We start from the raw sequence: 24,624 nt of genomic DNA, 5'->3' as shown, positions 1-24,624 counted from the left end.
TGCAGAACCTTAACTACATATCTTGAAATCTTTTCAAGTTTTGATCTTACTCTGCACTCTAAGATTAAAGTACTGGAAAACTTTGTGGAGAAACCACATGACATAAGAGTAGCTTTACATTGACATGACTCTCAAGCAAAGCCATTCCATCACATGATTTCTCTCTATTTTTCTTTCTCTTCAAAAGAGGCCATAACGCGGGGGCAAGTATTTGGTATTTATCACATGGCAGCTGCCATTATCAATATTAATAGTTGATACTAATCACCACAAATTGCCAAAAGCATTAAATGAAATAGAATAACAAGTAGCGAACCCAGGAAACTCAACAGACGATGCTAGGTCTAAGCATGAAATGGTTTTACAGAGCTAAGCATAGGTAATTCGAATTAGTTACTAGTAATATACATTGCAAGTGGTAGTTGAAAGTCATCTTCAAGACCTGGAATTCATAGACTCTGTGGTGCTTTTGGATTGAGATGTTGCACTTGAAGTCTTGCTCTGAGCTTGTGAACTAGTCTGGCTCGAGGATGACTCAGTGAAGAACACTATGTGCTCATCGTTGTCTGCATAAACTTGAAGAGAGCGTGGGATAGGAGGCAAATTCACCTCCAAAACTCCTTCAAGAATCTGAACCACCTGCCCCATCGAGGGCCTTTGTAATTCATCATCTTGGATACACCAACATGCAACTTTACAGATTCTTGACACCTCCTCAGCGTCAGCAACTCTGTCCAGCCTATAGTCCAATAGGCTAAGAATGTCGCCTTCATCAGCTAATACACGTGCAGCCCAACTAGGGAAGAATTTCACTTTTCCATCTTGAGACTGCTCCGAGTTTCGCCTCCCTGATACGATTTCCAAAAGCATCATGCCATAGCTATAAACATCAGCTTTGGCTGTAATGGCCACCCCTGATATCCATTCAGGTGCAAGATAACCTCTTGTTCCTCTCATAGTAGTAAGCACTCTGCTAAAGTCGCGCCCAACAAGCTTTGCCAGGCCAAAATCTGCTACTTTGGGGCATAGTTGTGCATCAAGAAGGATGTTTTCAGGCTTTATGTCACAGTGTATAATGCAGTCCCTGCACTTCTCATGGAGATAAGTCAAGCCTCTAGCTGTCCCCAGCGCCACCTGGTACCTTGTTTTCCAATCCATAACATCTGACTGCTTCTCGGTAAAAAGATGTGAATCCAAGGAACCATTTTCCATGTAATCATAAACCAGCAGCTTCTTGTTACCTTCAGAGCAAAATCCACGAAGGCGTACAAGATTAACATGTTGGATTGTCCCGATTGTGCTGACTTCTGTTCGAAATTGCTTCTCTCCCTGGTTGATGCTATCGAGCCTCTTAACCGCAATAACAGATGAATCAGATAGTTTCCCTTTGAAAACAGAACCAAAACCTCCACCCCCTAACTTCTCTGAGAAATTTGTGGTAGCATGTTGCAAGTCTTTGTAACCAAATGCCACCAATGAACCCTCCACTGATTTTCCACTTCCAACAATATGCCTACGCCATCTCTGGAATACAACAAAAAGAATGCCTAAAAGGACCACTACGGCAGCAGCAGACCCCAGAGAAACACCAATTCCAATTCCCTTTTTACTCTTGGATTTTGGGATCTCAGATGCAGCTAATCTGACAAAGATTGTCTCGCCCTTACCCTCATTTTGTGAGAATTGCTGCATATCCAAGAGCTCGCTCTTCCAAACTGAGCACGAATTGTCATAAGCATAAGCAGTGCAATTGCAATTATTCAAGCAGGTTGATTGACATTCTTCAGCACTCCCGGCAGCAACAAGCTGAAATTGTTTGGGTACTTTCATCTGGGTATACATCCAAAATCCATCTTTCTCCCCATTAGCGTTGCCACATTGCAACTTCGTTTTCCTCTCACAGCCTCTAGAATAATCATTTTGAGTCCAATCAGCCTCTGAACTGTGCTTGAAACCATCCAAGCAATTACAAAAGGGCCGCAAGTTCTCTCGACAGGTAGCAAATGGCCCGCAATAAGCATAAACTTCACATTGTGATCTTGGTTGAGACCAGAACAGATTCCACTGATCTGAATTATCCAACCAATTGAGTTGCTTAATCTGTCCAGAGACATCCATAATGAATCTTGAAATGATAGAAGCATTATTAACAGAATATGTAAAATAGCTTTCATTCGGCTTGTCCTCATAGCTAAAATTGTAAATGAAGTTGGACCTCATTTCAGGCACCCCGCTGAAAATTTGGCCATTCCATGGTCCACTGGTCCAGTATTGCTCAGTTCTATTCCACCTTATAATATACTGGCTACCATTTGGATCCAGCTCAAGAGAAAACAACCCAGGTGAAGGATCTTCCAAGCTCTTCCATGAAGTAAGAAGCTGCTTTCTATTGGTAATTTTGTTGTAAGAAAGTTTAGAACCAGGCAACCAAGTATTGCCAGGGATATCAAAACTTTGCCAAAGTGGTGGTGTTGAATTAGACCCATCTCTCAAGATTAAATTACCATCATCCCGGAGAAATGCTACCACAGAATTGGACTTGCTGGAACTAATATTTGTGGACCAAATTGAAGTATTGGATCCATTAACCAGTACCAAATTACCATTCAAGATTTTTAGCTCTGCAGAGTTTTTATCAGAAACTGGTGTTTCCCTGTTTGCAACCCAAACAGGAGTTTGTTCGGTCACTTTTTTGTACCATATGCCTATGTAATAGTTGGAACTATTACCTGGTTTGAAGAAGCCTAGCACAAAGTTCCCATCTGAAGAGGAAATTGTTTGGTCTCCAGAGAGGGATTGATTTGCAGAGATGGTGTCAGCTCCTAAGGAAAGATGGGTTTTGAGAGAGAAGCATAAGTACAGCAAAGAAAGGAGTAAAAAAGAATTGTTTTTGTTGTCCATAGCTGCTCAGAGCTTACACAGAGGACAAAGATCTTATAGAACAAAGTAGATTTGCATATTCTTAGAAGTCATTCTTGAAGAATGGGTCAGTTCTTGAAAATGAACAACTTTCATATGACTGCTGGAAAAGAAAACTTTTGGTCTGGCGTCAAGTCAACAAGGCAATCCTAAATTGACTTTATCACCCTTAATCATCCCTCTCCATAATTCAAAATTAAATAAAAGGAAGAAATAACTGAATTAACAAAATATTGTTTAACAGGACGACAAACTAATTTTCACTACCAATTAATGACGAAAATGAATTTTTCTACCATGTTTACATTAATTACTGTGACATTTTCTGGTGAAAATTTTACGTCAGAGTCTAAACAAATTCACAATCATATTGTTTAAATATTAAAACTTAACCCAATTTACCTTGTGTAAATTCCAATTAGAGGGTGAAAATATTTGATCAATCTGCTCAAATTTCTAGCGTGAGAACCCAAAACTAACCAAAATGCTTGGCGCGTCATAATTTCCAAATTAATAGTTCATAGCAGGACATAAAATATTCTGTTGCCGATCATGATCTAATATTATATTCCAGACAAATATTTAAATTCGTGGTACAACATCAAAGTTCAATTATGACATAGCTGAAATGGCGAAATGTTTCATTTAGAATGAGTCAACCATTAAAATGTGAATATGTTATTGATGCACAATATCATGAGGTGTGACTTTGTTTTTTCAACCGTCAGCAAGTCCTTGCATTTCATTTCACGACAAATAAATTACTTAATACTTAAAAGTATTTCTCTTTAAATGGGCATTATAGTCATTCTATTAACAAATGGGAAAACACAGCTGGAAAAGTCTCCCACGTGCTATCTATGAGGATGAAAAGTCAAGGTTGTAGATTTTTAATAGTCACCCATTTTTAATGGAGATTGTTCAAAGTTAAACATGTCAGTCACCTGGTTTAGCTAAATCCGATAATTCCATTGGACTAATACATCAACAGCATCAAAATTCTAACATTAGCATTTACCATTATTTCATAAGTCACTATCAAATTTGAATAAGTCTCAGCTACCCATTTAACTCTTAGTGGAGAACAACAAATGCTAAGCCAACAGCCTCTCAAGTGTATCCAAATATCCAGTACAGTAGTTTTTTCTTATACTAAATATCTGAAACACCAAATTATTTCTAATATCATTTTTGGCTGATCTGGAAAAATCAGTTTATTTTGAAAAGCATGAAAAGCAGTTTAGTTTTGTCTAATTAATTTAAAAAATTCTTTTAAACAGCAATTTGTGTTTGACCAAACTTTTAAAAAGTGTTTCTAAGGAGATTTTTCCTCAAAAGTGATTCTCAAAAAATATTTTAGAAAAAGAAGTTATTTTTTTCTGTTTCTATTCAAAAGCATTTTTTTTATTTTAAAAGTTTGGCCTAACACTTCAACTAAATACAAAAAGTGTTTTTCAGTTGGCCAAGCAGGCTATAAAACAACGCTTTAGAAATTGATATGTATTGATATAATTGATTTATGAAACCCCAAATTAATTGATTATATAATTGATTTACCAAATATCTGGAACACCAAATTATCATTAATCATTAATTGATTGTCCAAGAAAGCAATGAATACCTAGCAAACGATAAAGTTTAGGTTGCTACTGGTGGGCAGTACTCCCACAATTCATGGGCCAACCATTCACATCCACTTTCCCATTTCGTGCGAATTGGGTACAGATGAAGTGGACGATAAGAAATAGTACTAAATTGTTTTAACAAATGTTAATTTAGAATGAACAATTTAGGGGAGAATCATTTCACCATTTACTTTGATACTTGGGCTTAGTGATGTTTGACTATAATTCCATAGTTTCGTACATTATGTGTCTTGCATTTTACATGCTTTAATGATAAATTATACTTTATTTGTGCATAATGGAGTCTATTTTATGTGTAGGTGAATTGGAGATGAAAGTAGAGCAAAAATGATACTTAAACGTTGAAAGTGTGCTCGAGAACAGTGAAAAAGAGAGACCAGGCTTTAGCCTGGCGAGGCCAGCCTAAGGCCAGGCTGAACCAGGCTTTAGCCTGGCGAGGCCAGCCAAATAATGATAAATTACACTTTATTTGTGCATAATGGAGTCTATTTTATGTGTAGGTGAATTGGAGATGAAAGTAGAGCAAAAGGGATACTTAAACGTTGAAAGTGTGCTCGAGAATAGTGAAAAAGAGAGACCAGGCTTTAGCCTGGAGAGGCCAGCCAAATTCCAGGCGTTAGGTTGGCGACGCCAGGCCTAATGCCAGATCCAATCCGAGTTTTGAAGACTTAATTCGTTCCGGGTTTGACTAAGACCCGGCCCACACGTTTAAGGTTTCTTCTACACATATAAATAGACCTAAAACACCACTTGGGAGGGGGTTCTATCAGCAGCCACGTTTTTGGGCAGCTAGAGGCAAGGAGAGCTGGTGGAGTCACCTCTTGGGAGTTAGAATCATCTATTTCTATATCTTTTCATCTTTACTCTGTATTTTAATTATGCATAATATTTGGGATATTGTTACTATGAGTATGAGTAGCTAACTTTCTAATCTAGGGTTTTGATGGAACCTATTGAAGGATGATTTTCTTGTTATGTTAATATAGATTTGCCGTAGTATTTTCTCTATTTGTTCAACTATATTATTCTTGTGTTTGATTGAAGGCCTCTCAATTAGCTGTGCCTATTTAGTATGTATTACTCGGGAGAGAGTGCATATTTAAGTAGTTGTTGAACAACATCACTCCTAAACGTATATGAGGGATCAATACGGATGTTTAAAGGTGGGTTTAGGGATAACGAAACCTTGGTGCGATCTGAGGGAGCTGTGCTTAATGCTAGCTAGCGTAATTCGGGAGAATATGTCTAGTAAATTGTGGTAATTACTCGGGAGAGAATTACGACAGTTAGAGTGCTCATGGTCGATAGAGAAGACTTAGGCAAATTTATAGAAAACGTAGCGAAAAAGATTCCGACAATAGGGAAAATCACAACTCTAGACCTCTATAGTCTTGTATAGAATTTCATCCATGTTAGTTGATAATTTTACCAGTTTATAATATTTGTTAGTTAATTAGTAGAAATAAAAATCAAATCTTTATAACTAGAAAATTATTCGAACTTGTGTTTCTTTGCAATATTGAACAACTGTAGCTAAGCCTTAGTTCTCTGTGGGATTCGACTCCGGACTTGTAAACCGGATTATATTTGCAACGACCGCTTAGTCTTTTTTATAAGGCATAGTTGGGCGTAATCACTTATTATTACCAACTTTAGAATGTAAATAAATTCAATCCCCATCATCAACACCCAAAGACCTATTTTTTTATATATGACAAAAAAACTCCCAATTCCGCCAATGTAAACTTGCTTACATTGCCGAATCAAAATCCGAATTAAGGAGGATTAGAGTATACCGGCAATTACGTAAAACACACAATTCATGATAAATCTTCCATCCACTCTTGAGATAAGATTAGATGGATTGCGGTGGCTAATATGCAAACAATTCAAATACTACCTAATTTCGTTTTCCCCGGAGAATATATTGATAGATAAAAATGTTATACATATAACCAAAATCGGATGACTTAAGTAAAATTTACAAATCAAACATTTTAATCTTAAAACTAATGAAGCGAAAGAAGGGACCACTCTTTAAGGGAGATAGAAGTCCAAGACTCCAAGCTAAAGGATGCTAAGTAAAAAAAGGAGAAGGAAAACTCTGAAAGAAATTAAATATTTTGCTATACTGCTGAAAAGGTAGTCTTAATCAGCCAAACCAACAAAAGTTGACTTAGTACTACCTCCATTCTTATTTATATGAACCTATTTGATTGGACACAGAGTTTAAGAAATAGTGAAGACTTTTGGAATTTGTAACCCTAAATAAGTCGGGCCCAAAGTATTTGTTTGGTTATAAAAGCTTCTCATTAAGGGTAGAATTGTAAGTTTAAGTAAAATTATTTTCAAATTTAAAAAGGAGTCATTTTCTTTTTAACGGACAAAAAAAAAATAGGTTCACTAGAAGCCAGTCTCCTGCACTACCTACGCGTTGGAAGATTATATCTTAGGATTCATCCAGAAACCAAAGACTCAGTCAGACATCAAATAGCTGCATCATTTTCTCTTCTCTTCTTTCTTTCTCATCCGAATTGATACTTGCAAGTTGCCAAGTACTAGTTCAAAATAAAGTTTACATTAACCTGATGTATGTTTTCCTCTTTTTCTCCAAAGGGACAAGAGGATTCTTTAATTTCGTTACTTACATGCGAAAGGGTAATTTTCTTGTGGTATAGAAAAAAAGAATATTTATATATCACAGAATGTGTAACTTCTTTTATCGACAAATATCATAAAGAAACATTTGTCACCACCCATGTACAATGTATTATCGCAATTTATGCATGTATTATTGAGTTCAAACAATAGTTCAGCATACAGATCGAGACCTTGAATCGGATAATTAAGTACAAAAAAAGATTATGTATTTGTGAGGGAAAAAGAATGTACTCTTCAACGCTACTCAATTTAAGTATTTAATTCAACTAAAGATATAACTGTCAACTGAACTCCCTTCAAACCAACTTGATCAGGCTCAACAACTAAATGCCCACTAAAAGTTCACAAAGACAAAAGAGATATAAAATGCTTTTTTATGTGAGAATTCCTATACCATATTGTCTGTGGAGCATCAGTCTGCAACCATACAAGGTTTCGTAGGCTAGCAATTCATGGAGGTCTCTATCAACTCCCCCCCCCCCCCCCCCCCCCCAACCAAAAAAAAAAGGAGACATTGATCTCTCTTGAAAAGAGGACCACCAATCAAAGTTACCGGTTATGAGCTCCTCAATGAAAAACAGTCACAAATATTTAATGTCAATGTTCATGCACTAAAAGATGAAGGAATTGCTGAATACGAGCATAAATTATCAAAAAGAAATAGAAAGTCAGATTCAAATGTGTGAATTATCTTTGAGCCAACCTATCAAAGAAAATTTTGAAGCAAAGTATCAAAGATTGTTTCAAGTAACAATACCTTTGAGTGAATGTAGACTCTCCCCCACAAGAATTTTGGAGGCCAGTAGCAAATTATGCAATCTGATCTTATATACAAAGCAATTGAATGTTCGTAACAAACAGGACGGATCAAAGAGTATAATTTGCTCAGAATTCTTCAATGACATCTCTCTATACGGTCGAAATAGATTTCGACTTTCGTATGATTGATCGAGTTCTAAACATAATCGATCGAAGTACGACTTCGAGATGGGTTCCGAAGATGGTACAAACAAGTTTCGAGTCCGCGGGGCCGATCAATGTCGAGCTCGATATTATCATCAAGCTCGAATCCAAATCGAACTATGATGCAAAGTAAAGTTCTCGAGCTTATGATTCAGAGACCGACCAATTTTGACCCCGAATCAATTCAAGGGTCCGAGTCAGAATCGAGCTCAAGCCATGATCGAGAGCTCGAGTCAAGACCGAAAAACTCGAGTCAATATCGAGCTCATAGACAAGAGCCGTTGCAATCCCACTAGAGGAGAGAATCTTGTCAGGAATTGTGGGAAAGCTGATTTATCATGGGTCTCCCACTACGTATTTTTTATATGTAAAGTAAGATCCCTCTACTATAAAGGAGATGGTTATCATTTCTGTAGAAAAGAGGTTTTGGCTAACATTGTAATTCAAGCACCATATTCTCCCATAGTGAAGAGTTGTTCTTTCAAGCTTCTTAATTTGATTCCACTTGTTTAGTCCTAAAATTCATCTTCTTTAGAACCTTGTCTATTTTTGCATTTTTCGCAATCCATACTTGATATTTCCATTTATCCTTGCGATTTGTATTAAGTTGCACCACGTATCCTTATAATTGCGTACAAATTCAACTCTATCCGTTTTTCGGGTAAATAGTTTGGCGCCCACTGTGGGCTAAGGATAACAGTGATTATTTGATACGAATCTGCAAAAACACACCGTTGTGTTTTGCACTTGTTTCCGAAAATATCTTGGATTTCGGATTAGCAATGACTAACTACCAGTCAAATGGCCACACCGATTGACAACGAAGCCGGTCTTCAAGATGAGAACAATAGCTTGGCACCCAGTACTGAAAGACCACTTGTCAACGCCATTGGAGCCCGAATCGGAACACCTATAGATATCAATTTGCATGTGGCCATTGAGGCGAACCTACATTCTGAATCAGAAAATAGCATTCATGGTGGCACTCGGTCTGCAGCTCGAGATACCCACAACGTCGAGGAAAACGGCGTCAGCTTGCGTATGATTTTCGAAATGTTGCAAGCTCAACAGGCATCAAACCCAGCTACAAAACAGGCCGGTGCACAATCCACCTCGAGAAATCACCCACATAATGGAGCCAGCCATAGTGAAGTCAAATGAGCAAGAATCGGGGACTACTCCCAAAATTGCTAAATTGCTCGAGGAACTCACAAAGCGAGTCAAAACCAACGATAAAAAAGTAGAAACATATAATTCCAGGGTCGATCAGATCCCGGGAGCTCCACCAATGATAAAAGGATTGGATTCAAAAACATTCGTGCAAAAACCTTTTCCCTCGAGCGCAACCCCAAAACCAATCCCCAAAAAATTCTGTATGCCCGAAATTCCCAAATCTAACGGAACGACCAATCCCAACGAGCACGTCACTTCTTACACATGTGCCATCAAGGGCAATGATTTAGAAGACGATGAAATCGAATCTGTGTTATTAAAAAAATTCGGAGAGACCCTCTCGAAGGGAGCAATGATTTGGTATCACAACCTACCACCAAATTCTATCGACCCGTTCGCCATGTTAGCAGATTCTTTTGTGAAAGCATATGCCGGCGCCATAAAAGTCGCAACAAGGAAATCGGACCTCTTCAAGGTAAGACAAAAGGATAACGAGATGCTGAGGGAGTTCGTATCTCGTTTTCAAATGGAACGAATGGATCTGCCACCAGTCACAGATGATTGGGTTGTTCAGGCTTTCACTCAAGGTTTGAACGAACGAAGTTCGACAGCTTCACGGCGGTTAAAGCATAACATGATCGAATACCCAGCCATCACGTGGGCCGACTTGCACAATCGGTACCAATCAAAAATTAGGATCGAAAATGATCAATTGGGGTCTGAACCCGCTGTTAGAAGGGATATTAATCGAGAACAAGGTCCGATCGAGGATCGATACCGACCGTACAACGGAAACCGCAGAGTCAGTGAATCGAGACATAACCCCGGGCAAAATAACAAAAGAAGTGATCGAGGTCAAGGGTCCCGGGGGCTGATGAACAGAAGTAGGTTCGATAGGCCTGCCGGATCTAAGGAAGCGCCTCGGTTATCGGAATATAACTTCAGCATTGATACATCTACCATCGTGTCGGCTATCGGACGCATCGAAGACACTAAATGGCCTCGACCCATGCAGACTGATCCTGCCCAGAGGAATCCCAATCAAATGTGTGAATATCATGGCACCCATGGCCACAGAATAGAAGATTGCAGGCAACTAAGAGAGGAAGTAGCCCGGTTATTCAATAAAGGGCACCTTCGAGAATTTTTAAGCGATAGGGCGAAGAACCATTTTAAAAATAGGGATTTCGGCAAGCAAAACGAACAAGAAGAACCACAGCACATCATTCACATGATCATCGGCGGCGCCGATACCCCTCAGGGACCGGTGCTTAAACGCACTAAGACATCGATTGTGAGGGAAAAACGATCTCGAACTCAAGATTACACACCCATAGGAACTTTGTCCTTCGATGATGAAGATGCAGAAGGAGTCATACAACCTCACAACGATGCACTGGTAATATCCGTACTCATGAAAAAAACTAAAGTTAAGCGTGTGTTGATTGATCCAGGTAGCTCGGCCAACATCATTAGATTGAAGGTCATAGAACAGCTCAGCCTGCAGGACCAGATCGTACATGTAACCTTGGTTCTAAACAGATTCAATATGGCATGTGAAACCACCAATGGCGAGATAGTTCTACCGATAAACGTGGCCGGAACCATCCAGGAAACGAAGTTCCACATGATCGAAGGCGACATGAGATACAACGCCCTTTTCGGAAGGCCATGGATCCACAACATGAGAGATGTACCTTCGACCCTACACCAGGTCCTTAAATTCCCAACATCGGGAAGAGTCAAAATAGTGTACGGAGAACAACCAGCCGCAAGAGAAATGTTCGCCGTCGAGGAAGCGAAACCAATATCCTCCCTTCGCCAGTAAAGGGATCGGGCTCAGAAGAGGAACAAGATACCAAATAGCAATCACAGGCATTGGCTTTGACCCTACCAAACAACCAGAAGATCGAAGAAGATGATGATCAGAGGATCCCTTGATCCTTCGTGATTCCCGGTGATTCTGACGCTACCAAATCAACGATTGAGGAATTGGAGCAAGTCACACTAATCGAGCACTGGCCCGAACGGAAGGTATACCTGGGAACGGGGTTGGACCCCGAACTCAGGAAGAAACTTGTTAAATTTCTTATAGATAATATTGATTGCTTTTCCTGGTCCCATTTAGACATAACGGGGATTCCACCGGACATAACGATGCATCGGCTAAGCTTGGACCCTAGGGTCAGACCGGTGAAGCAAAAGAGAAGACCCCAGTCCGAGGTAAAGCATGCATTCATAAAGGACGAGGTAACCAAACTTCTCAAGATAGGGTCCGTTCGGGAGGTAAAATATCCCGAATGGTTAGCCAATGTAGTTGTAGTGCCTAAAAAGGGAACAAACTTAGAATGTGTGTGGATTATAAAGATTTGAACAAAGCATGCCCCAAAGATTCCTTTCTGCTGCCCAACATCGATCGCATGATCGATGCCACGGCCGGCCACGAGATACTCACTTTTCTCGAAGCCTATTCCGGGTATAATCAAATCCAGATGAACCCGGAAGACCAGGAAAAGACTTCATTTGTCACCAAATATGGAACATATTGTTATAATGTGATGCCCTTCGGGCTAAACAATGCAGGAGCTACCTACCAACGCCTAGTAAATAAAATGTTCGAAGAATAAATAGGTAAATCGACGGAAGTTTATATTGATGACATGCTAGTTAAGTCCCTGCGTGCAGAGGACCATTTGACCCATTTGCAGGAAACGTTCGAGATTTTGAGGAAATACAACATGAAGCTCAACCTCGAGAAATGTGCTTTCGGGGTCGGTTCGGGCAAGTTCCTCGGCTTCATGGTGTCAAATCGGGGAATCGAGATTAACCCTGATAAAATCAAGGTCATCGAAGACATCACCATCGTGGACAGCGTGAAGGCTGTACAGAGGCTAACGGGACAGATTGCAGCCTTAGGCTAATTCATTTCGAGATCATCAGATCAAAGTAACAAATTTTTCTCTCTACTAAAAAAAAAGAACGATTTCGCTTGGACCCCGGAATGCCAACACGCACTAGAGGAACTAAAACGATATCTATCGAGCCCACCACTACTTCATACTCCAAAAACAGACGAAAAACTCTGCTTGTACTTGGTAGTATCGGAAATAGCAGTAAGCGGTGTCCTAGTTCGAGAAGATCAAGGTACGCAATTTCCCGTTTATTATATAAGTCAGACCTTAGGAGAAGCAGAAACTAGATATCCGCACCTAGAAAAATTGGCACTTGCACTGATAAGCGCCTCTAGAAAGTTAAGACCGTACTTTCAATGTCACCCCATATGCGTATTAACCACTTACCCGCTCCGTAATATTTTGCACAAGCCCGAAATATCGGGCCGATCGGCCAAATGGGCCGTCGAACTCAGTGGGTACGATATCGAATATCAACCCCGTACGGCCATCAAGTCTCAAATTTTAGCAGACTTCGTGGCCGATTTCATGCCAACCCTCGTACCCGAAGTCGAAAAAGAACTCTTGTTGAAATCGGGTACGTCATTGGGGGCATGGACCTTTTTTACGGACGGGGCTTCAAACGTGAAGGGGTCCGGGCTAGGCATAGTTTTAAAGCCACCCACGGGTGACACTATTAGGCAATCTATCAAAACTACCAGGTTGACTAACAACAAGGCCGAGTATGAGGCCATGATTGCAGGTCTCGAGCTAGCTAAAATCTTGGGGGCAGAAGTCATTGAAGCCAAGTGTGACTCTTTGCTGGTGGTAAATCAAGTAAACAAAACCTTCGAAGTTCGAGAAGATAGAATGCAAAGGTATTTGGACAAACTGCAGGTCACTTTGCACCATTTCAAAGAATGTACTTTACAGCATGTTCCACGAGAGCAAAACAATGAGGCCGATGCACTTGAAAATTTAGGGTCATAGATCGAGGAAGGCGAGATAAGCTCGGGGACTGTCGTTCAACTCTCGAGATCCGTGATCGAAGAAGGTCATGCCGAGATAAATTCTACAAGCTTAACCTGGGATTGGAGGAATAAGTATATTGAATACTTAAAGAACGAAAAGCTCCCATCGGACCCTAAAGATTCAAGGGCATTACAAACCAAAGCTGCTCAATTCACGTTAGCTTCAGACGGAACGCTATACCGAAGGACATTCAATGGACCATTGACAGTATGCTTAGGCCCGGGAGATACCGATTATATCCTACGTGAGGTGAACGAGGGCACTTGTGGGAATCACTCTGGTGCCGATTCATTAGTCCGAAAAATAATCAGGGCAAGGTATTATTGGATCGATATGGGCAAAGATGCAAAGGAGTTTGTTCGAAAATATGACAAATGTCAAAGGTTTCCACCAATGATCCATCGACCCGGAGAGCAACTTCACTCAGTCTTATCCCCATGGCCATTCATGAAATGGGGAATGGATATCGTCGGCCCTCTACCATCGACCCCAAGCAAAGCTAAATTCATTTTATTTATGACTGACTATTTCTCTAAATGGGTTGAAGCATAGGCGTTCGAGAAAGTAAGAGAGAAAGAGGTTATAGACTTTATCTGGGATCATATCGTATGTTATTTCGGGATACCCGCCGAAATAGTGTGTGACAATGGGAAACAATTTGTCGGCAGCAAAATGACGAAATTCTTCGAAGACCACAAAATAAGAAGGATATTATCAACACCGTATCACCCCAGTGGGAACGGACGGGCTGAATCAACGAACAAAACTATCATTCAAAACCAAAATAAGAGGCAGAATGACGCTAAAGGAAAATGGAGAGAAATCCTACCCGAATCCTTTGGGCATATCGAACAATATCAAAATCTAGTACGGGGGCAACCCCGTTCTCCTTAGTATATGGCTCCGAAGCCTTGATACCAGTCGAAGTCGGCGAACCCAGTGCCAGATTTCGATATGCAACAGAAGAATCAGATAACGAGGCTATGAACACTAGCCTCGAATTATCAGACGAAAAACGAGAAGCTGCTCTCGTCCAATTGGCCGCTCAAAAGCAACGAATCGAAAGATACTATAATCGAAGAACCAAGCTCCGCCATTTTAAGCCCGGGGACTTAGTGCTAAGGAAAGTCACCCTCAATACCCGAAACCCAAACGAAGGAAAAATAGGACCGAACTGGGAAGGACCATATCAGGTTCTCGAAAACGTCGGAAATGGATCATACAAGCTCGGCATTATAAACGGCAAACTACTATCAAGCAATTGAAATGTGTCGCATCTAAAACGATACTACTGCTAAGGTACGACCCTCCCATATTCGTTTACATTTCAAAACTAACCCCTGCAGAAGTCCGATCAGGAGCTAAGATGGATCCTTCAATACAAAGCCTTAGGTCTGAAAGTACGCGTTGCACTCTTTTTCCCTTAGACCGGTTTTATCCCAAATGGATTTTTTCGGCAAGGTTTTTAATAAGGCAACCATTGATCGTGCTAACTTAGAATAATTCAACAGTATCTGAGGCCTCTTTACCATCGACCTCGAATACTAGGGGGGCAGTACCCCTCAAACATATCGAGCTCGATGCAAGAAAGTTACTTCATAATGAACAGGGTTCCGATAGGAAAAATTGTAAGAGCCAAATGGTCAAAACGAACCTTGCTCATGTAGTTGGCCCGATCCCTGACACAAAACATGAACACATGTATAATGATTTACAAAGAAAACTTTCTTCTTAACCCACATCTTATATCTAAGAAAAATTTCCTCTATTTCGAGATTTATTATGCAAACAGGATTAAGGGCCGACCACTACCCCTTAAATCGGGGACTGCCAACCGAAAATCAACGAAGCCCAAGGGCTACACCGACTCGAGTTCGAACAAGCACTCACTCGGCTACTAAGCCTACGGGCTACTTTTATCTTGAGTTTGAGAAATCACTCACTCCACCATTTAGCTTACGGGCTACATTACTTCGAGTTCGAAATCACTCACTCAACTATTAAGCCTACGAGCTACATTATTTCGAGTTCGAGCAAGCACTCAATCGACTATTACGCCAACGGGCTACATTATTTCGAGTTCGAATCATTCACTCGACTACTAAGCCTATGGGATACTTTTATTTCGAGTTCGAGCAAGCACTCACTCCACCATTTAGCCTACGGGCTACATTACTTCGAGTTCGAAATCACTCACTCAACTATTAAGCCTACGAGCTACATTATTTCGAGTTCGAGCAAGCACTCAATCGACTATTACGCCTACGGGCTACATTATTTCGAGTTCGAATCATTCACTCGACTACTAAGCCTACGAGCTACTTTTATTTCGAGTTCGAGCAAGTACTCACTCGACCATTACGCCTACGGGCTACATTATTTCGAGTTCGAATCATTCACTCGACTACTAAGCCTACGGGTTATTTTTATTTCGAGTTCGAGCAAGCACTCACTCGACCATTATGCCTACGGGCTATATTTCTTCGACCTCGAATCACTGACTCAACTAATAAGCCTAAGGGCTACATCGCTTCAAGTTTGAGTAAGCACTCGCTCGGTTATGGAGGCTATGAAGTCCAAATTTGATTAAGTTGTTTAAATCCTTGTGAAAATATTCATAAGGCGTGAATAAAGTCTTCACAAGACAGGAAACAAAAACAGAAGCAAGTCGGCAAAAAAGGGGATATTTTTATATACAAAATTATTTACATGATTGATTACAACGTAAAAATTAAGGACTAAGCTTCCTAGTCATCCCCAGGAGCGGTCTCTTCTCTATCGGGCTCCCCCCCCCCCTGTTACTCTCATCGTCATCATCATTGTCATCATCATCGTCATCGGAAACCAAGGCTTCAGCATCGACTTCGAATTCTTTGGCCCTTTTTATCTCTTCAGCGAGGTCGAAACCTCGAGCATGGATCTCCTCTAGGGTCTCTCTCCGAGATCGGAACTTAGCAAGTTCAGTGACCCAATGTGCTCGAGTATCGGCGGCCTCGGCTACCTCTCTTGCTTGGACCTGGGCAGCTTCAGCATCGGCCCGATAGACGGCCACGAGTGCATCCGCATCGGCCTTTGCCTTTTCGGTGTCAGATTCGGCCTTGGCAAGTACAGAGGCCAACCGAGCCTCGAGCTCCTCTATTCCTCTTGCTTGGACCGAGCTTTTTTCCTTCATTTTTTGAAGTTGGTTTTCGGCTGATGACAATTGGGCTCGAGCAGTTTCTTTCTTTGCAGCAAAGCGGTCCATTCCTACTTTCCACTTCAAAGACTCTGCTCTTATCACATCAACTTCTTCACGGAGTTTTTCGATCATCTCGATTTTCTGCTGCAGCTGTGAGATTGAAATATTAGCCATCGTTCCGGTATCAAGCCCATAGGCTTTTAAAAGTATTATTACCTGCTCGGATAGATCGATCTGATCTTGGTGAGCCCTGGCCAACTCAGCTTGGAGGTCTTTTATTTCCTCTCCCTTTTGGCCCAAAAGGAGCTTTAAGGAGTTCCTCTCCTCCGTAACCCGTTGAAGCTCGGCCTCGTATCGACGCAGCTCGGTTCGGGACCGAGAACATGATTCTCGATGAACTGTCGCGGCCTGCAGAGAAAGAAGAAACGAAGTCAGAAAGGAAAAGCAAACTTAAGGGTAACGCCATATGATTTAAGACCTACCTGATTCAAAGCATGCTGCACTCCGTGAAAAAGATCTGATGCGTCACTTGTACCGGCAGTGTCTTCGACGCCGATGAACAGGTCACGAAAAGGATCCTCTCCATCATGAGGCCTATCTAATTCGAGAGCCCCCAAAGCTTGGGCTTCCCGAATCGCCCCTGTAGAAAAAGCAGGGAAGGTGGGCGAGCCTTCGATTGCTACTACCCCAAATGAGTTATCTAGGGCATTCTCTTCGGTTCGAAAAGATTTGGGAAGAGCCCCTTCAGACATATCCCCCATCAGTCGGCTTCGATGGGAAACATCTTCGATCTCCAGCAACTTGGGGACTCTACCCGAATCTCTCTCCGATATATCCTCAGTTCGAGGCGGAGCCTTATGAACCACCATCGATCCAGCTGCCTGTGGAGTGTCGGTGGTCTTCTTTGTTCGGGCCGCCAGAGCGGACCCATCGTTCTCTTCTTCTTCCTCTTCTTCATCCCTCAGACGCAGAACTAATTCTACGGTAAAGGAATGGTATTCTTGTTCGGCTTACGAGCCGTCCTCTTCTTCGATTTTTGGTCTTCGAGGACAGAGGCTCTTTTCATCTTATTATCTTTCACCGGCTTTGGGACAGAGGCCGAAGCCTCTTACTCGACAGACGAGGGCCTCAAAACCGCATCCTTGCCCACACCTGCATACGGAAATTTTTATTGAAGTATGTTAAAAGCATCTTATTCAAATTACCAAAAGATACGAGAGAGGTGCTCACCGTGATTTTTGGCCTCCCATCGGCCCTTTGACAAGTCGCACCATGAGCGCTCGGCATATGAGGAGGTCGAAACCAGATCACGTACCCAGTTCTTGAGATCGGGCACTGTGCCGGGCATTCAGGGAACTGCTGCATCACAAAAGGGGAATATTGGTGAGAAAAGAAATGAAAGAACAAAATAATAGCAGATAACAGCAGAATTACACTTACGCTTCAAGTTCCACTCCTCGGGAAATGGCATCTTTTCGGTCGGGATCAGGTCCGAAGTCCTCACTCGAACGGACCAGCTCATCCAGCCTCGATCCTTATCCTCGTCTATACTCGAGAACAAAGCCTTGGTAGCTCGACGTTGGAGTTTTATTAACCCTCCTCGAAAAAGGCGAGGACGGTATAATCAGACAAGATAATCAAGGGTGAAAGGCATCCCCTCGATTTTACTCACAAAATATCATATCAAAATAATGATTTGCCAAAAGGAAGGATGTATCTAACCTAGGGTTATTAAGTATTTACGACAAAAATCTATGATAACAGGGTCGAGGGGGCCTAACGTGAAAGGGTAAGTATACACGCTTAAAAACCCTCTCACGTGAGTAGTAATATCCTCTTCAGGAGACGGCACTACCACCTCTTTGTTCTCCCAGTTACAATCTCTTTTTATCCGCTCGATGTGCTCCCGGGTTATCAAACAAATATATCTCGATACGGGCTCACATCGGCCAGGAACCGGCGAACATTTATCAAGTTTGAAATCGGAGGTAAGAACACACGCCGCCGGAATGCACTCCTCAGGGCGAGGATCCACCGGTGTTTTATCGGCGGCGGATTGGGAAGAAGAAGCTTTTTCCTTTTGGGAGACGGTTTTGGATGTCTTCACCATTTTGGATTTAAAGAAGGTAACAAAGATTTGGTAATTTGGAAGAAGAATTTTGCAAAGAGGAATCACAGATTTGCGTATAAACTCAGAGAATACAAAAAAGAAATTGGGAAATTTGGAAGGTTGAAGATGTAAAAGTGATAAATGATTAAAGAAAGGGTTATTTATACGTTTAAGCAATGGCGGTTCAGTATCAGCGGTGGCCGACCACCGTCTGACATGCATTAAATACCTTGAAAGACTAAATCGACGGAACAGTTGTCACATGCGTCATAGTCGAGCTCAATGTAAACGTCAGCTTATTATCCGATCGAGCCATTGAAAAAATCATATCGTTTCTCACCATATTCTTCCTGAGAAACGAGGGGACTATCTGTATACGGTTGAAATAGATTTCGACCTTCGTATGATTGATCGAGTTCGAAACATAATCGATCGAAGTAAGGCTTCGAGATGGGTTCCGAAGATGGTACAAACAAGCTTCGAGTCCGCGGGGCCGATCAATATCGAGCTCGATATTATCATCAAGCTCGAATCCAAATCGAACTATGAAGCAAAGTAAAGTTCTCGAGCTTATGATTCAGAGACCAACCAATATTGACCCCGAATCAATTCAAGGGTCCGAGTCAGAATCGAACTCAAGCCATGATCGAGAGCTCGAGTCAAGACCGAAAAACTCGAATCAATATCGAGCTCATAGACAAGAGCCGTTGCAATCCCACTAGAGGAGAGAATCTTGTTAGGAATTGTGGGAAAACTGATTTATCATGGGTCTCCCACTACGTATTTTTTTTATATCTAAAGTAAGATCCCTCTACTATAAAGAGGGTGGTTATCATTTCTGTAGAAAAGAGGTTTTGGCTAACATTGTAATTCAAGCACCATATTCTCTTACAGTGAAGAGTTGTTCTTTCAAACTTCTTAATTTGATTCCACTTGTTTAGTCCTAAAATTCATCTTCTTTACAACCTTGTCTATTTTTGCATTTTTCGCAATCCATACTTGATATTTTCATTTATACTTGCGATTTGTATTAAGTTGCACCACGTATCCTTAGAACTGCGTATAAATTTAACTATATCCGTTTTTCGGGTAAATAATCTCATTTGTACAAAAAGAATAATTCATGTTAACACAAAATACAAAGATTACTTGTCTACAAGCCTTAAGAAAAGCTTTGCAGAGTAATATGAGTCATGTATGTGGAGACCAAGTAAGAAAATGAACTCTTGAGCTCTTCTAAGTTCTCCAGAAGATCTAGACATACAAATCATAATCTAAGCAAAGATTCCTTTTCTGCTTCTAATGTCTCTTTTATGGTGGAAGGAAGTTCTACATCATTACACACAATGGATTAACTTCAGAACCTGTGTATATAAAAAAAATGCTGTGGAGGACATGTAGAAGGTTAATCAGGATCTCTGTCCACAATCTTTACTCCTTGCCTCTCTCTTCTCAACAACCTCACCCTACTAACATGATTACCTGTACTAAAAATTCGTCTTATTCTCCTTTTCCTCCCTAATGGCACTGTACTGGTGTCTCCAAAGGGAGACTTTGCATGAATAACTTCAACTTTTTCACATCCTTTACTTCTCAGCTTCTGAAATAAGAACTCTGACTCTTGCTGGGTCCGACAAAGGTGTCCAAAGTGGTAAAGGGGTTCCACATAAGAAGTAGATGAAGATACAATGCCTTTGATATTAATTGGCTTGAGAAACTCAACAAATGTTTCTAACTCGGGAAAGCATGAGTGATCAGAATATGGAACTCTATATATGTACTTATCATAACTCCCTGCAGTTAGTGAACCTCCAATTGTCTTGCTTGTGCTAATGGAGGTGGTAATATTTGTGTGCCATGTAAAGGAAAAGTTGTCCTTTCCTCTGGCAGATTTTTGCGCCCAAGGGAGACCAGATGGCATGATCCCTATGGTTGGACGTATCGTATTCAGTTCCTCCAGAGTTTCAATGTTAAAACTATAACGAGGAACAGCACGAATCCTTGTTAGTGAAGTTTTAGTCGTAAAGATCTCATGGAACCCAAGAAGATGCATAATTTGTAAGCGTTCTGGCCACACCCAAATCTGCAAGGCAGTTGAAGAGCAATTGAAGCATAAAGCTTGCCAATGGGGCAGCAGTTTCCAAGAGCACAGAATGAAAGGACTTTTTTTTGTTCCTGTAGTGACACAATTATGCTAATAATATCCAGAGGGAAACAATCTGAAAATTTATTAACTCAGTTTTAACTTGAAATTGCAATTTTTAGAGCAAGAAATAAATATATAACAAGAGGAGAGAGATGTGCCCATCTACTGGTATCAAGTATCCTAAGTTAGGATTTCTACCTCCAAACAATAGAATACGGAAATTTCTTGCCAGGAATAACTGCATTGCTACTGATCATAAAGATAAAGTTGTATAGTTCTGGTAAACTTTGGGTGTCTCGTAATACTGACTCAAAAGAAACAGTAGCTCTGATTATTTTGTATAGATAGAAACGTACCTTTGTTTTCAGGACACGTGATATGTACAACAGAAGATTTTCTTTCCCCAGTGTATCAACGGCAATGACAATATCATGATTAGGGTGACTAGATATGATGCTTAAAACCTGGAATCATTCATCAGAAATTAAACCAATCTGGCAATGCTCTATGTAGTAACTTCCTCAAACAAGTATCACAATTATTAAACAATTTCTACAAGTTGGATTTTTGCAGCTTGAGATTGAAAAGGGAATTATAATATGTCATAAGACAGAAGGCCGATTATGATTTTACAAAATGCACCTGTCTAGCTGCAACTTCACGAGAAGGAAATGAGTATGTAGGGTTACAGTAAGTATTATCCAAGTAAAGCATGTCAAGCTGTAAATCCTTCAGAGCATTAAGCAGCATGGTCCTTCCATTTTGTGCTCTCTCACTTGTGCTCTCCCAACGAAAATCCCCAGTATAGAGCGTGCAGCCAAATTCACCACGAAACAGATACATCATTGCTCCTGGTATCAGTGTTTTCACTTTAGTGGAAGAAAAACACAAGAAAGCTGCGAGCAATTTAAGCTCAATAAAAAGTCGCTATTAGTAATAATACTCCAAGAGATATATTAGTATACTCATAGTATCAAGACCTCTGAACAGTTCAAAATTTTGAGACAAAAACATATGAAAATGGTCAATTAATTTGTCTATGTAAATAAGTAAAGACAATCTTAGAACTAATTTATATGCGAATATCTATCCACGTGTAAACTGCAACTACCCGTTGATCTTATTCCAGCAGACAACTATAGAGATTGAATCACATAAAAGCTTGAAACACATAGGGAAATTAATCAAACACGTAGTGAGCACAAAAAAAAAAGGAGTGACAAAATTACGCATATTAAAGCTCTATACCGGGGCAATGATGAGCATCGATGGCCATGAAATAGACAGTAGTAGAAGAACCCGAGGAAGGAGACAGTAGAGAAACAGAGTGCCAGTGACCAATTTCAACAATGCGAATGAGAGAAAGGTCGAAGCCTGAGAATTTGATGGGAAAGAGCTTAGCAGTGATGCGTGAGCAGTAAAGGGGTCCACGTGTCCAGTTCGGAGTAAGTCCACGTACGTGGTCGGCGTGAAGGTGAGTTAGGAAGTAGACTTGGCTTCCCCTGCTCCAACGATCCACTGATATCATTCCACTTTCCATTGTTCCGCTGTTTCTTCCCTCTATTCTGCATAAATTGCAAGTTACGCATGGACTGAGCAGGTGCTAATGGGAGATTGGGGACAAAGAATGAGAAATTCAGCAGTATTTGGTTTGGCGGGGAATTGTGATTTCAAACTTTAGTGGTGGCGCTTTTTTCAGGGAAAATATAATTATTTTATTAATCATATGATATGAATATTTTATGACCACCATTGTTAGGCTTTTTTTCTTTTTCTTTTTTTTAAATTTTTACAGAAGAACATTGTTAGGTTTATTGAACTTGAATGTTGAAAAGGGCAAAGTGGAGTGATTTTACTGTGTGCCTCACGCAACTAACATTAGTTGCGTGGGGCTTCTTTTTGTGAAACACATTTGTGGACTCATATCTTACACATCTCGATCCACAAAATTTTGAGAACTACAAAATTGTGAGACAAAAAAAGAAGTCTCGTACAACAAGTATCAGTTGTGTAAGGGACAAAATAAAAAAATTTGGCAAGGTGCTTGTATTGATTTTTGAAAGTTTAGACTTAATCTAACCATTGAAAATTATTGAGATTGGTATTAGAAGGTTGGATATCAAATTTGGAGTTAATTTGTATAATTTTTGCAGAAAAAATTGTGTTGATGAAATTTTTGTACAAATCTTGACTATCCATCATGATTTTTGAATAATTTGTACCAAAATTGTTACATAATTTTGAACTGAAGTGTTGATAATACCCTAGGACTCTTGGCAAATGCAAGTAAGTCCATCTGTTATAAACTCCTAGTTATCCACTATGATTTCTGAATATTTTGTTCACAGGTTATTATACAATTTGTCTATGATCTCATAGGACTTGTAGCAACGCAAGTCTTTCCTCATTCATAAAAAATTTATGGTGATCCGTCAAAGACTTATAAATAATTTATTGTCACGGCCCAAAACGTAGCATGTCGTAATGACGCCTAACATGGTACTAGACAAGCCGACATTTCAAAATGATTCCAACACTTTTAAATAAAAGGTAAAACAACGCAGGTTTAAATTCATCAAACTCTAAAAACTGGATAGAAAGTCAAAACCAATATAGAAAATTCCTAACATCGGGGTGTCACTAAGTACATGAGCGTCTAAACATCACAAATCTAGGAGTACTGTCTATAATAGTCTCAAACTAAATACATAAAGCAGAAAGATAGGGAAGGAGAGACAAGATCTACGAAACGTCGGACAGCTACCTTGAAATCCTCAAACGATCAACTGAGCAAAGGAATCAACATCCACCGTGTCCGGAAATACCTGGATCTGCACACGAAGTACAGGGTGTAGCGTGAGTACAACCAACACAGTAAGTAACAAGACTAAGTAAAGGACTGAAAGTAGTGACGAGCTTCACAGTTATAGTTCAATTACAGTAATTTCAACATAGGAAGGTAGGCATGCTTTCAAGTTCGACAATTCAGGCCATAACAGTTAATCCATGTCAAATTCAAGTGAAACAGAGTATAATATCTTCCAGAAATTACAAGATGGTGATATATGACAGCTGAAGTGCAACAGAAATTAAAGTCAAATGCATCCTCTCAGAGCAACAGTCGTTCAGTCCTTCCATTCACTCCAGCCTCACAATCACTCATTTCTCAGTCACGTATTCCTCTCAATCGCTCAGCACTTGGCACTCACACTCAGTAGGTACATGCGCTCACTGGAGGTGTGTACAGACTCGGGAGGGGCTCCTTCAGCACAAGCACTATAACAAGCCAATCAAGGTATAAATAAATTAAACATGTTGCGGCATGCAACCCAGGCCCATAAATATCCTCACAATCAGGCCCTCCGCCTCACTAAGTCATCTTCAGTCTTTCGGGCCCTCGAAAATCATGATAATTAGACCAAACATCAATGATATAATGCATCAATAACGAACAATAGAAACTGAGATGTAATATGCAAGTAAAATTGTGACTGAGTATAAAACAATAATTTAGCAGATAATTCAAAATGTACACGACCTATGTGGGTCCCTAGTGTGCCAACACATAGTCTAAACATGATTTTTAACATGATTTGTAGTTAAATTTCTCTAATACATGGAGAATATACGGATAACAATAGATTATTCAACTACACAGTTTTATGGAATTTGAATAAGTTATAATTTCTACGGTGCACGCCCACACGCCTGTCACCTAGCATGTGCGTCACCTCAAAACCAATCGCATTACACATATACAAGGTTTCATACCCTAAGAACCAAATTTAAGACTGTTACTTACCTCAATCCGAGCAAATCTCTACCCCAACACACCCTTGCCTCGCGAAACGGCCTCTGAATGCTTCGAATCTAGCCATAAATAATTCTATATAATCAACACGGGC

At 40.4% G+C, this 24,624-nt stretch overlaps 3 protein-coding genes across 3 annotated transcripts; all 3 read right to left on the bottom strand.

Annotated features, from left to right (window-relative positions):
• Positions 1–210: 210 nt before the first annotated feature.
• Positions 211–3,013, bottom strand: LOC104084957 (G-type lectin S-receptor-like serine/threonine-protein kinase At2g19130). Its single transcript, XM_009588919.4, has one exon. It carries the CDS (start codon positions 2,899–2,901, stop codon positions 436–438), a length of 2,466 nt encoding a protein of 821 aa, XP_009587214.1. The 5' UTR covers positions 2,902–3,013; the 3' UTR covers positions 211–435.
• A 13,003-nt stretch (positions 3,014–16,016) lies between these two features.
• LOC138895321 (uncharacterized) lies at positions 16,017–18,573 on the bottom strand. Its single transcript, XM_070179999.1, has 5 exons — positions 18,408–18,573; positions 16,946–17,436; positions 16,680–16,871; positions 16,395–16,613; positions 16,017–16,301 (listed from the first exon to the last, which is right to left on the bottom strand). Exons 1-5 carry the CDS (start codon positions 18,571–18,573, stop codon positions 16,017–16,019), a joined length of 1,353 nt encoding a protein of 450 aa, XP_070036100.1.
• A 1,211-nt stretch (positions 18,574–19,784) lies between these two features.
• On the bottom strand, positions 19,785–22,425 carry LOC104106150 (uncharacterized). The gene is made up of 4 exons (XM_070181373.1): positions 21,968–22,425; positions 21,362–21,570; positions 21,076–21,183; positions 19,785–20,656 (listed from the first exon to the last, which is right to left on the bottom strand). Exons 1-4 carry the CDS (start codon positions 22,257–22,259, stop codon positions 19,979–19,981), a joined length of 1,287 nt encoding a protein of 428 aa, XP_070037474.1. The 5' UTR covers positions 22,260–22,425; the 3' UTR covers positions 19,785–19,978.
• Between the last annotated feature and the right edge of the window lie 2,199 nt (positions 22,426–24,624).

The sequence above is a fragment of the Nicotiana tomentosiformis genome, chromosome 7 (assembly GCF_000390325.3).
Source record: "Nicotiana tomentosiformis chromosome 7, ASM39032v3, whole genome shotgun sequence".
Classification (NCBI taxonomy): domain Eukaryota; kingdom Viridiplantae; phylum Streptophyta; class Magnoliopsida; order Solanales; family Solanaceae; genus Nicotiana; species Nicotiana tomentosiformis.
This window is presented reverse-complemented; position numbering and strand designations above follow the sequence as displayed.